Here is a 12,494-nt window from a genome sequence, read left to right on the forward strand (position 1 = left end):
GCGGCCAATCACAACTTTTTGCTATCCTAAATAAGTGTAATATTTTATTTTCTTGTTTCCAAAACTCTGGTGATTTCCATTAAGAAACAAGCTAATTTTGTCTTCTATTCATTAGTAATTGCGTCAACTTTGTGCTAGCTTTCAAGTGGTTAATCATGTTTGTTGTTGTACTGCTGTTATTATTTTAAATGACATGGCATAAGTATTCTCCTTAAAAAAATGATGGATTTCACGCTTAATATTCTCTATTATGATTTTTCTCATGTAACTATAATAAATGAGTTTTTTTTTTTTTTTTTGTAAATGGAGAAAATGAGAAAGTAAAATAACATAATGACCAATTTTTTTGTTGAGAGAATAAAAAGATTATTTAAAACAATAAAATAAAGCACACGTTAGCAATAAATGTTTATTATTTTTAATTTTTTTACTCTTTCAAAAAATAAAAATGATTAGTCACTTCAGAAAACAATTGAATGATTATTTTTTAATTTAAATAATATGAATATTTGAATTTAGAAAAAAGATTTTCTTTGAAAGCTATTTTGATGAAGCTAAACATTTGTAGCTTATGATTACCTTCCAAAAGCTTATTTTTCCTTTCAAATGTTTTTATATTATTTTATTATGTAAAAACTGATTTTTGTTCCATCCAAATAAAATTAATTATTGTTATCCAAAAAAGAAAAAAAAACTAATTATTTTTAAATCACTTTTCAGTGAATTTATCCAAACAAAAATTGATTATGTTATAATCAATTATACATAATTAATTATTGAAATAATTCTTAAAAATATTTAATTCTCCTATAAGATAGTCAACAAGTTTTATGCATAGCATTACTCTTCCTACCACTATGTTAATACAAAAATGAAATGGTTTTGATAAAATTATTAGATTTTTTTCGATATAGAATGTCGATAAAATGGCTTCTCTAATTTTCACAATTATTCCAAACACACCCATTCCAATAGTTTTATTGTTAAAGTTTGATAATGAATATTCACTTTACATCATCAAATAATACTATTTGGCATACTATACTTCAATATTTTTAAAGCAAAGCTTATACAATTTTATTGAATAATATAATTATTAAAATAAAATACAAAGATACTACAATTTATTCTTCTTATTTATTTTCAGTCAAACAAATACAAAATATTTCTTGACTTGTTTTACATTTTATCTCCTACCAAATAATTTAAGATTTATTTTTCGCCACTTTTTTTTTCTCTCAACTGATTGCAATGCTAACGAGAAGAGATCAAATACTCCACTCCATATCTAATCTTAAATATACTAAAGATTTGATACTCCATATTTTAATCTAATGGTGAAAGCGGAATTTGAATTGTAATAATGATTATACAAAGGAGGGTGTGTGCAGAGAGGTTTTTGTTTTGTAAGAAAGAAAGAAAGAATCGGAGATGAAGTGGAAGATGAGAAGCGAGGAAGTCGTTGTTTTGATGAGTCGCGAATCCAACCGAAAAAGAGAAGCTGAGGAGATGAGTTGGGGGAACTAGTTCTTGATGAGTCGCAAATCCAATCCAATGATCCACCCAAAAATAGAAAAATAATCCAATCCAATAGTGCTGATGGTGGTGGTGGACGAGTAAACTCTCTTGTAAACTCCAACAAGATCTAATACAATTGATAGATAGTTTAATTTTTTTGAAATATGTTTGGCATGAATTCGATTTTTTATCTTCTAACTATGTAAAGACCTTGCTTTCTTAGAAACATGTGTGCGGTGGTCATTTTCCATGTTAGCACATAGTGTTTTGAACTAAATTGTCACTGAATTTCACCGTTTGCTTTTTTAGTTTATGTAGGTAACGACTGTTTGACTAGAAAATTTGAAGAAGCTTCTTCTTCATTTCGTTCAGCAAGGTTGTTATCCGACCGTTCTTCATCCTTCTTTCGATTTGATTCACCTTCATCTTTCTTCTTCGATTCTCCTTCAACCTTCTTATTTTTCTTTTGTGATATAATAAACATGCATTCTAAAGAACTGGATAATATTGCGCAAGATAAGCTTGCCAAGCGGATTCAGGAATGCAGAACACAGGCAGAGTTGGAGAATATACGTGCTTCTTGGAATTATAAGAAACCATGCCAGGTTCTGATGGCACAGTAGGTTTGAACTCTTACAAAAGTTTTGAAGCAGGGATGCAATCTGCAACCAAAGGGGAGGCGAGAAATTGGCCTATTCTGGTTAATATGTGAAACTTCTCCTTTTTATATACATTTATTTTTTATTTTTTTTCCTTTTTCTTTATATTGATATCTTATTTTGCGTGTTCTAATTTTTTTTGTTATCCTTGCTTGTAGGTTCAAACAGTTAAACATGGCTATCTGTTTGGTTGATTCCGTTCAAGACACAACAGGATTGCATCCCTAAATGATGATAATTTACGTTGTTGAGCAGTTGAATGTATTTTGGTAGGAAAATAATGAATGATGTAATGTTATGCACTATCCATGGTCTTGTCGTTATGCCAATGCCACCATGCCCCAAGGCTTCATCCTAGGTTGTTGTTGTTGCAACGTGTGATACCAAAGAGGTTTAGGTATATTGTATATAGGATGGTTTTGCTACTCGCGTATATGATCCCAAAATTTAGTTTAGGTAAATGGGTCAGTCTACATTGGGTTCGTTACTCGTCACGAAAAATGCATGATGGATGAACTATTATATATATATATATGCAAGATATAAGCATTGACAATTCAACAGCAAAAAAAGATAAGCATTGACCGCATTCATATGGATTTTACAACCCTTTAATTTGACAGGATTTTAACTTGCAAACCTACAAGTATTTATTAATCCCAAGTCCCAGCCGTGTCTTCACTTTGATAACTGATAGAATATGTGATTGGCATGCTACTAGGGGTTTTGCGCAACCTGTCCAATATTCATGATTATACCACCACAATTTTGAAACATCATGGTGGTACTTTGATGTTTAAAGGACCCTGTGTCACAAACATCAACTTCATCCTTACCAGCGACCCTTTGAACGTGCTCCACATTACAAGCAGAAATTTTGGCAACTACGGCAGAGGTTCCGAGTTCCATGAGATTTGAGGTTCTGGGAGATGGGATTTTTAATTCTGATTCTCAGAAGTATGACTGAGCCATACTTCATTCTTTGTTTAAGAATGAAAGTTTTGGGAGGTTCCTTCAACAGATCATTCAGAAGAAGCTTGAAAGTTGTCTACTTCCATTTCTCAACCATGCATCAAAAACTGGGGTCCAGGTGGACTTGCAAGACATCTTTCAAAGATTCACCTTTGACAACATCCGCTCCAGGATTTGATCCTAATTGCCTTCCAAACAAGTTCATCGAGTTCTCGGAGTTTGCTTATGAGAAAGCCTTCAACAAAATGGAGGATGCAATCTTCTACAGAAACATTGTTCCAAGATGTTTATGGAAGCTGCAGAAATGGCTCCAAATTGGACAGGAGAAGAAGTTCAATGAGTCCCAAAAAATGGTTGACCAATTCTTGCATTAATGTATAACATCCAAACGTGAAGAGAGAAGCAAAGTGGATGATGATATTGATGAACCAAGCTTTGACATGCTAAAAGCTTTTATGGAGGCAAAAGGAAAGGAACAAATAGATGACAAGTTTTTGAGAGACACTGCAATTAATCTCCAGGCAGCAGGAAGGGACACAATCAGTGCAGGTCTCAGATGGTTGTTCTGGCTTGTTTCAACACATCCTCTTGTGGAAGCTAAAATTCTTGAAGAAATCAAAGATAACTTTAAAACCAATGAAGAAAATTGTCTAGCTTCTGGTGTGAAAGGGCTTGATAAGCTAGTTTACCTGCATGGAGCAATATGTGAAGCCTTCAGGCTTTTCCCACCAGTGCCCTTTGAGCACAAGTTGCTATAAAATCTGATCTACTTCCAAGTGGTGATCGTATTAGTCCAAATACGATGGTATATTACTCTCTATACTCAATGGGGAGAATGGAACAAACATGGAGAAAAGATTGCTTAGAATTTAGGCCTGAAAGATGGATTTCAGAAAAAGGAGGGAATATACATGTACCATCTTATAAGTTCATATAGCCTTTAATGCAGGGCCAAGGAGTTGTTTGGATAGAAACATTAGCTTTGTGCAAATGAAAATTGTTGTCATTGCTTTGCTGTGGAATTTTAAAGTGCAGGTGGTGGAAGGCCATCATGTGTCTCCTAGTGTTTCTGTTGTGCTTCACATGAAACATGGCTTGAAGGTCAAGGTCACAAAAAGATGATGCATTATATGAGGAAATGAAGGGAGCAAAACTTTCCAAATGATTTATTTCGCGTTGTTTGTGTTCACTACTTATTAGCATGTCACTGCTATATTATTTTAATAATTGATTGTTTGATTTATTTCAAAATTCCATTTATTGTTTGATTTATTCATAAAAACTATAAAAAAAAAGACTAACAGTGACTTGAGTACATTGATTAAGAAACTTGTGTGATCATCATCTTTTTTATATTCTCTTATAATTTACATAATAAATAATTTTTCACTTTTAATTCATTAACAGTGATATTAACAAGACTCATACTAAAAATATATGTATTCATTAAAAAATAAAGGCACGATAGAATTTACGTTATTTTATTTTTTGAATTATTATCCTGAAATTTTATACTCTCTTTATTTTACTATAGAATTATAATTTCTGAAATTTTGAAAGAGAATATTCTATATTTTTAATTAGATAAAAAAGAATAAACCAGACTAAATGATATAGTGATTTGAAATAAATTATAAATTATTTATGTTGAATAAAAAATATAGCATGCATTAAAATATTTTTATATTTTTTCTCTTTTCCTTTTTCAATAAATAAATAAAAAAGGATTTATATTTATATTTATACTTATATTAACATACATACAAAACATAAACAAAATAAACAGAGTTGTTTTTTCACAGAAACTTATTTGTTATTTAATTAACAACTTAACATACATTCTCAATTTCAGTCAATTAAGAATGATTGTTAATATAAATTTTAAGAAAGTTATTATAAAAATCAACTATGTGTTAATTTCTGAGACTTTATTCAATTAATAATACTTAAATATCATAAAATAAAATAAAAAGGAATATATGCTCTTTTTTTTTGCTGAATAAAGGAATATATGCGTAGATAATATAAAAATATTTATATTTTTATTCAATTACAAATCTCGTATTTGTTCTGTAATATAAAGGAATAATTCTTTCTAAAGAAAGAAAAAAGTGTCATAAAAAGCCAATTATACCAGTTTAGCACCCGGCATCTCTTCTCGTCTGTCTTGAAAATCTCGTTCATTCAACGCTTAATTTGGGTATTGGATCGGAACCCTGACATTTCTAGGTATGAAGCCAAGGTTCTCTCTCTTTTTCTTTTTCTTGTTTTTTTCATGCGAATTGCATTTTCGACAGATCTGGGCTTCGCTTTCTCTTTCGAAATTTAACCGACAACCTTGGGATTTTTTTAAACCCTAATTTTACCCCCAATTGAACTTCTTATTCTATTCTGCACCGACTGTATGGCTAATTTTGCTCGCTCTATTCATCCCAACTGTTAAAGAACATAGCCTTCGTTTTTGTGTGATAGAAAATTTGTTATCTGTGCTGATGATTCAACTTTCAAGTGTTGTTTCTGCTTTGAGTGTAAATTAAAAAAAGTTCACATATTATTTATAGGAATGCATACTTGTGTTGAGGGAAGTAAACGTCAGTTACCACCATGGATGATGCAGAAGGTCGGTGCCACTGCCACCCATGTGAGTGACTCTAACAATGCTGTTGAAACTAATTGTTATATCAAAAAAGGAGACATCATTAAAACTAATGCAACCAAGAAAGATCACAAGAGTGAATCTTCAAAGAGGAGTTCAAACTTAAGAGCCAAGTGTGAAGTTATGGGAAGAAAAAAATTAGACCAACAAGATGGAAGCAGCGACAAGGTTACTCAAAAGAAGAGAAAAGGTGATAGGTCTAAGGATAGAGATCAGAGATCTTCTATAAAGAAAAGAAAAAAATTAGAGGATCCTAGCCATGGTTGTTATGATGTTAGTCCAGTTAGCGATGATGCCATGGATCTGACACTTGAAGATTTGATGGCCATAGCAGAACAGGTAATTTTCTGATGAGACTGTTTTTTATTTTGCTTGAGTAATGTTATACAATTTCTCTATCTATCAACATATTATCATATAATTCAGTCATTGTAAAATATAATCTCCAAGACTGTTTATTGTATGGTGGGGGACATTTTGTATTTACCCAACCTCTGCTTTAAGATTTGAACTGTTATGTGCATGCAGTATGTCAAAGATTATGAGAACAAGGATCGAAAAGAAATATCAAGTAGACAGCATGAATCAAAATGGCAATTTCAAGTTACAAATGAAACAGGACATACTCTTGATTCCCCTTGTAAGAACGAAAACTCATCCAAGTCTGGAAGGGAAGATTTATCTCATTTTACTTCAACAACTGGTGAATTAATTGCTACCAGCACCTCTCAAACAGGTGATCCTGCTCAAGACATGCTGGACCTGTTCTTGGGTCCCTTGCTGAGGAAAACTCTTGAGAAGGAGAAGAGCAAATCTATTGTAAAAAATGTCGAGATTACCCATGAGTTCACTAGGCAAAGTCAAGATAAACTTGCTGGAGAAGAAATAGTCCCCTTGACGAAGAAAAGAAACACCTTTAAAGACAAGGTGGCAATGTTTCTTGACCAAGATATGTAGATTCATCAACACAAGCATGGGTGTCATGGCAAAGCAATGAGTTAGAGTTTTTGCATGACATATAATAGTAGTTTCACATGTAAACCATTTGATAATTGCAGTCTCATCCTAGTTGGGCAAAGTCCTATGATAATAATGTTAGTGTATAACTGTATATAGTTCTTTATATATTTAATTCTTATACAATTAAATTGAATTTCAATCACCCGTTGCCAGGGGCGGGATTAAAAAACTCATCTTTACACTGCAATTCGGGATGTTTCATTGACATATCATAAAGAAAAAGGTGATTAGAGGCTACTATTGTGAATATTCATGGGTAAATTATGATCATAACATATATAGAAGACAAGCAAACAACCAAAGTATCTAAGCTCTTGTATCCTCCATGAACTTTAGAGAGTTTGACTTTTATATTGATTGATGGGTGAAGGTAGGAAAATCATAATAATAAAAATAATTACAGAATATGGACGTTTATGTAGGTTTTGTTGTTTTCCAAGTAGCTTCATTTTAAAAAAATAATAATAACTTGGACATGCCTTTTAAAGCTTGGAGCATTTTCTTTATATTAGGTTCAGGGGTTTGGCCAGAGAAAGGAGGACGATGTGTAATGGTAGTTGTTGTTTGTATTGTTCTTTGGTGCCTTTCGGCCGCAGAAAACCTTTATCCATATACTTGCTTTTGGACTGGACTGATTTCATAGCCTTTCTATATGGTTTTCGGCACTTGTTCTTTGCAAAGATTCCTTTAACAAGTGTGGAGAGTGACTGATTAGCTAGCCTTTTTGTTATGATGCATTTGTTGGATTTTAAGCATGTTCTTTCTAGCTTTCTGAAGGAATATCGTGTTCTCCTTTTTCTTCTTGTCAGTTACTTCTTTTCATATCTGCCACCTCTGTCTTAAGGGAGCTCGATCAATCAAACATTTTTTTCATTTCTTTTTCTGCTGCTTGAATTTCTTTCTCATCTTTGGTACGAAGGAACCATTTCTTAAACCCGAATGAGGAAAAAAAAACACTTTTTTATTCAGGTGCTTCTAACTGGGTGTATCATAAACCACCACCTTTTTTTTATCTGGCTCTGTTCTCTTTTTCTTACATATATTGCATCTAAACAGAAAAACATTATTTATATATATATAAAAAAAAAGAATATTGGAACTCCCTCTTTTCTCTATTACTACAAAGGCAAAATAGTAATATTAGTTCCTCCATGTGAATGATGTTTAATGCTTTATCCCAATGTGCGCATGTATCTTAAAGTAGAAATCTTGATAGTCCAATTTTGTGTCCTATTTTCTTGACATCTTCTTGAATTTGGTGTCTGTATTCTCCAAACGTGAACTTCCTATAAACAGAAGGTCCTTTGCAGCCGTTTATGACAGTACTGTAAGAAGGACATAGGAAATATGCTATGGAGTATCTTTCCATTTTGTTATTTGCCACAACCTTGTGCTCCACGCTTTTGTACTCATCATTACTCCAAGCCTGTATTTAATTGGGGTTTCCCAAAGTAAACACCTTGTTAATTAATGAACCATCCACATGTAACCGACAATTTAATAATTCTTCATACAACCATAGGTTTATTAGTAGAAAATTGATGTGTTCATGCATGCATCTTTGGTAGTAGGGTTGTGTCAATAATGGATGCTGCAATAGCCATTCTACCCGTCACTCTACTATTGATTTTATTATAGCAGTCACTAAGAGTAGGTTTAAGACTTCAGAGGAAACAGGTAACTGTTTTGTTTAGTTTTCTTTCAATTTTCATTTGTAGCCTTCGAAAGAGTCGCAGTTTTAGTTGAAGAATGATACAAATAACCATTTTAATTATTCTCTTCTTAGGATGGAATCTTGATTGGTTGACTCATTTGTTTATAATAGAATATATTCCTTTGAGAAAGGTTGGCATGTTATATGCACCATTATGACTATGATTATTAGTTTAAGAAAGAACCCTTGAATTTCGAAAACTCTCTTTTGGCCCTACTAACTTTCTCCACTATGGTTGTGATCTAGATGTTAGAAATGAATGATTCATTATAGTCAAATGACACCTAATAACTAATTTGCTTCATTATACATATAATAGCTAATTTATTTTCTAACTTTTTACCTGGAAAAGGTCCCCAATGTTAACAATTAGAGCATCTGGGTTTGGTTTTACAGCGACCCATTTGGAATCTTTCATGAGTTGGAGTCCACCGACTTGATCTTGATAAAGGATTGTAAGGAAATCGCTGTCAGTGTGAGGCACTAATCCAAAAATTTCATCTTTAGATTTTGGGCAGCATGGATAGTGATTTAATCTCAGAAAGCATGCACCAGCATCACAAAGTTTTTCAAGTGCATCCTCTGGGTAGCCCAGGTTTTGTGCTAGAATGCTGGCCAACAACCTAGATACTTCTAGCATCGCAGGTGCAAACTCATTTATTGCTTCCCTGCAGCAGAAGTAGCAGAAACAAATTAACGTGCAGAACTTGTGGGGATGAAATCATGCAGCATGCGAGAAGGTTCATTCCAGATCGACAAATATTGCTCAGAACGACCACTGCTTGTCGACTCAGCATAAATTTTACAAGCCAACCTGTCAAGATATGGAATAACCCGACAAAACAAGTGTTTTTTTTTTAATATTTATATTAGTATTCTCCTAGGATTTTGAAAATGTAACATTTAAGAATTGAGAAATAATAAAAAAATATTTTAGAAATAAGGATAATGTACAAGCAAATTACACAAGTCACCAGCACCTCTTATTTTACTTTTTTTTTTTTTTCCTACAATACACTCTATAATTTCCTATAAGACGTATCGTGTGAATTTTGAAGAAATTAGTAAAGGTACCTTCTAGCATTTGCCTAGTTTAGAAATGTAGACGTGCGTACCCATCTTCTAATGTTTACTTATATGAAGACAAGAGGGACAGAGCATGTGTCCAGTGAAAATTTCAATAATATATATAGGGAGAGTATAGTGTCATCTGTACTAGAAAAGTCTCAGATAGCCGCCAAGTGTGATTTTCTTTCTAAAAGAAATAAAAAGAGAAGAAAAGAATCACTAGGTTTTATCTTTTAAGTCATTGTCAGTGCCATGACATCACATTATTATGAATATTCGAAGCGGCTAGGATGGGATTCAACCTTAAGATCAAATAATCTAATTAAGGAAGGGACCTAGTGAGCATAATACATATGCATTTTAAACTGTGAAAATAACACTTTGAAAGAGGGTGGTGCTGAATCTCTTTTTCACGACCCTAAGACACATTTTTGTCTTTGTTCTGCATTCATTAGCCTTTGTCATTGTTCTGTAATATTCATGCTTTAGGATTGTTATCAACGGTTCATTGTGCATAAAAAAGAAAGAAAGATTTCCACTAAGAAAACAATGTCAAAATTGAAATCCAAGACCGAGATACCTCAAAGAAGTGAATTCACCCCAGGAAGCAGCTTCTGAGATCATGGTGAGAGGAATGTGGAAAGCTTCAGACCATGAGAATTGATTTGAACGAGTAGCTGTTGGTGTCCCCCACCTATATGGGTTATTTAGAACCCCGCAAGTGACCTTCTTCTCAAACGGTACTTCAAACAACTTCACTTGTTCCTCCCTCATTTTTCTTAGCAAGTCATGCCTTATCCCATGGTTCACCACTTGAAAAAATCCCCATTCTGATGCTGCCTTGCATATTGCTGCAGTGCAAGCCCTCCTTTCTCTTTCATTAGAACTTTTAAGACCACTAAGGTCTATCAAGGGTAGGTCACATGCATCCACTAAAGGATGGTTTTGATCATTAAAACTTGTAGCCTCTTTGGCTTCACCAGAGTTTCTCACAAGTGCCCCATAGTGTTGCATGAGTGGTGGATTTGAATCTATCATTATTGCACCAAAGTGAAAGAAGAGGGTGTAAGGTGGTGAAGTGGAGATTGAGATTTGAATTGCATTTATATGGTTGAATTGGAGAATGGAAACAGAGTGGTCTAGAAAGTCCTGTAATGGACAATCACTGAGGACAAACATGGGTGTCCAGATCATGACAAGTGTCAGAAGGACAGCCATTTGGAACTCTCTCTCACAGGCCATGTCTTGGAACCGATACTCTAAAATATTGTGAAAAGGTCATGGCAAGGAAGTTGGCATATAACAACGAAAAAGGATTCAAACCTAACTCCACCTTTTGACTTTGTTCATGGCACTAAAAAATAATGGTTCCAGTCAGCATTAGCCCCGAGTTAGAATGAGGGACGATAATATACACACACAAACTTTTGGTTTATGTACACTTTTGACTATTAGGAAGGAGTATCGACAGAAAACAAGGGTAACAAACAGGATATATTCCCACAAAAGTGCATAAATATAAAAGTAGCAACCCCCCTTGAGTAGTTAGAGTCTTACAATTTATAAAACTCTTCCATGTTCTGTGAAATCTGTTGACATCTTAATGCTGCTATCGTTTCTAACTTGTCTTCATTACGCATAGTCGTGCATCTGTGGAAATGGCTGATAACATAACAACATTTTTGTTACTGGCTCCTCCGGCTTTCCCCTGCTAATTAGGTGTTGTAATATTATATATTGGATATATGTTCTCCAACTTTGTCTAACTAGAGTTGTCACAGTAAGTTACTCATTAGCCATTCATCAATAATAATAATAATAATAAGTTACTCATTAGCCCACGTTTTGAAACTGGGCAGGACGAGCTGAAAGTCAAGTGATAAATCTAGATCTATTAGAAGTGAGCGCAACTATCCCCACAAATCTAAAATATTATACGAATTTTTTTTTCTCTTAACAAAAAATTTGGAGAGATGAAGTCTCCATCTAAAGTAAGAAAAGCCTTCAAGTTTAACGCTTATAAAGATATTTATGTTTAACTCACTTCAAAAACACGAGCAAATGTTTAAACTTTCGACTTGTCAAATGCGAGATTTTGTCTTATTTCATTCTGTCGATCCATTGAGATTAAATGCTATACCAATTATTGAAAATGTGATATGGGAAATTACTTTTAGAAAAAAAGGATTATGCACTAACAATTTTACATTGTTATTTAATCACACATTAACATTTGAATTATTTATTATTTAAATTATTTTAAAATAATTATTTTAAAAGTTAACAAATTTATTGATACATGATTGATTGTGATCAAATAATAGTGTAAAATTATTTTAAAAGTGCATACACATTAATCTTTTACTTTTATATGTTTTAATTTAATGAGGGATAAGGATTGGGCATTAATATGGAATGATTAGAAAATTATGAGGATGAACGAAATCTAATTTATTACAGTAGACTTCGGATTAGAGAAGTAAAAATGAGTCTTTAGAGGATAAATATAAAGATAAAGTAAATGGTCCAAACGATATTATTATTAAAGTTTAGAAGAGTGTTGGAGAAAGGTTTTATTATCTTACTAAGTTTTTTTGAGATCTAAGAGTACGAAGAAGAGCACTTCGGTTCCTATATTTAAGAATAAAGAAGATATTTAAAATTGTAGTAATAACAGATATAAAACTTATGAATCACGTTATGTATCTTCCTTAATGCATCACAAATTTCCTTGCAGGCCGAGTTTGGTGAGTTGGGACATCCAAAGGTTTCTAGGAAAGTCACTTAGTTTTTCTTTTACTATTTATTCATTAAGTTGTCCTAATTTGCTAGTTACCTAGATACCCCTCCTTATACCTTCGTTGATTATGTCCATTTTAGTAAAATC

The 12,494-nt window shown here is 32.9% G+C and overlaps 2 protein-coding genes and 1 pseudogene across 4 annotated transcripts; 2 read left to right on the plus strand and 1 right to left on the minus strand.

Moving 5' to 3' along the window:
- Positions 1 to 1,333: 1,333 nt before the first annotated feature.
- Positions 1,334 to 4,271, plus strand: LOC114380257 (annotated as a pseudogene).
- A 990-nt stretch (positions 4,272 to 5,261) lies between these two features.
- On the plus strand, positions 5,262 to 6,994 carry LOC114378252. 3 transcript variants are annotated; one of them, XM_028336816.1, is made up of 4 exons: positions 5,262 to 5,378; positions 5,711 to 6,144; positions 6,334 to 6,445; positions 6,542 to 6,994. In XM_028336816.1, the coding sequence occupies exons 2-4, from the start codon at positions 5,713 to 5,715 to the stop codon at positions 6,760 to 6,762; spliced, it is 765 nt and encodes a 254-aa protein (XP_028192617.1). In that variant the 5' UTR covers positions 5,262 to 5,378; positions 5,711 to 5,712; the 3' UTR covers positions 6,763 to 6,994. The 3 variants fall into 3 exon arrangements, with proteins under 3 accessions (XP_028192617.1, XP_028192616.1, XP_028192615.1); XM_028336815.1 differs by having other exon boundaries at positions 5,262 to 5,391; positions 6,334 to 6,994; XM_028336814.1 differs by having other exon boundaries at positions 6,334 to 6,994.
- Positions 6,995 to 7,792: 798 nt separating this feature from the next.
- LOC114378251 (gibberellin 2-beta-dioxygenase 6-like) lies at positions 7,793 to 10,665 on the minus strand. The gene is made up of 3 exons (XM_028336813.1): positions 10,188 to 10,665; positions 8,883 to 9,207; positions 7,793 to 8,251 (listed from the first exon to the last, which is right to left on the minus strand). The coding sequence occupies exons 1-3, from the start codon at positions 10,643 to 10,645 to the stop codon at positions 8,021 to 8,023; spliced, it is 1,014 nt and encodes a 337-aa protein (XP_028192614.1). The 5' UTR covers positions 10,646 to 10,665; the 3' UTR covers positions 7,793 to 8,020.
- Positions 10,666 to 12,494: the final 1,829 nt, after the last annotated feature.

The sequence above is a fragment of the Glycine soja genome, chromosome 12 (assembly GCF_004193775.1).
Source record: "Glycine soja cultivar W05 chromosome 12, ASM419377v2, whole genome shotgun sequence".
Lineage (NCBI taxonomy): Eukaryota > Viridiplantae > Streptophyta > Magnoliopsida > Fabales > Fabaceae > Glycine > Glycine soja.

Bases quoted from the DNA above. Each gene is read 5' to 3' on its own strand.
- LOC114378252 (XM_028336815.1), top strand. From the start codon at position 5,713: ATGCATACTTGTGTTGAGGGAAGTAAACGTCAGTTACCACCATGGATG. The intron at 6,145-6,333 runs GTAATTTTCTGA...ATGTGCATGCAG, and splicing joins TGATGGCCATAGCAGAACAG to TATGTCAAAGATTATGAGAA.
- LOC114378251 (XM_028336813.1), bottom strand. From the start codon at position 10,645: ATGATAGATTCAAATCCACCACTCATGCAACACTATGGGGCACTTGTG. The intron at 9,208-10,187 runs GTATCTCGGTCT...CTTCTGCTGCAG, and splicing joins GGTGAATTCACTTCTTTGAG to GGAAGCAATAAATGAGTTTG. The intron at 8,252-8,882 runs GTAAAAAGTTAG...AATTAAATACAG, and splicing joins ACATTGGGGACCTTTTCCAG to GCTTGGAGTAATGATGAGTA.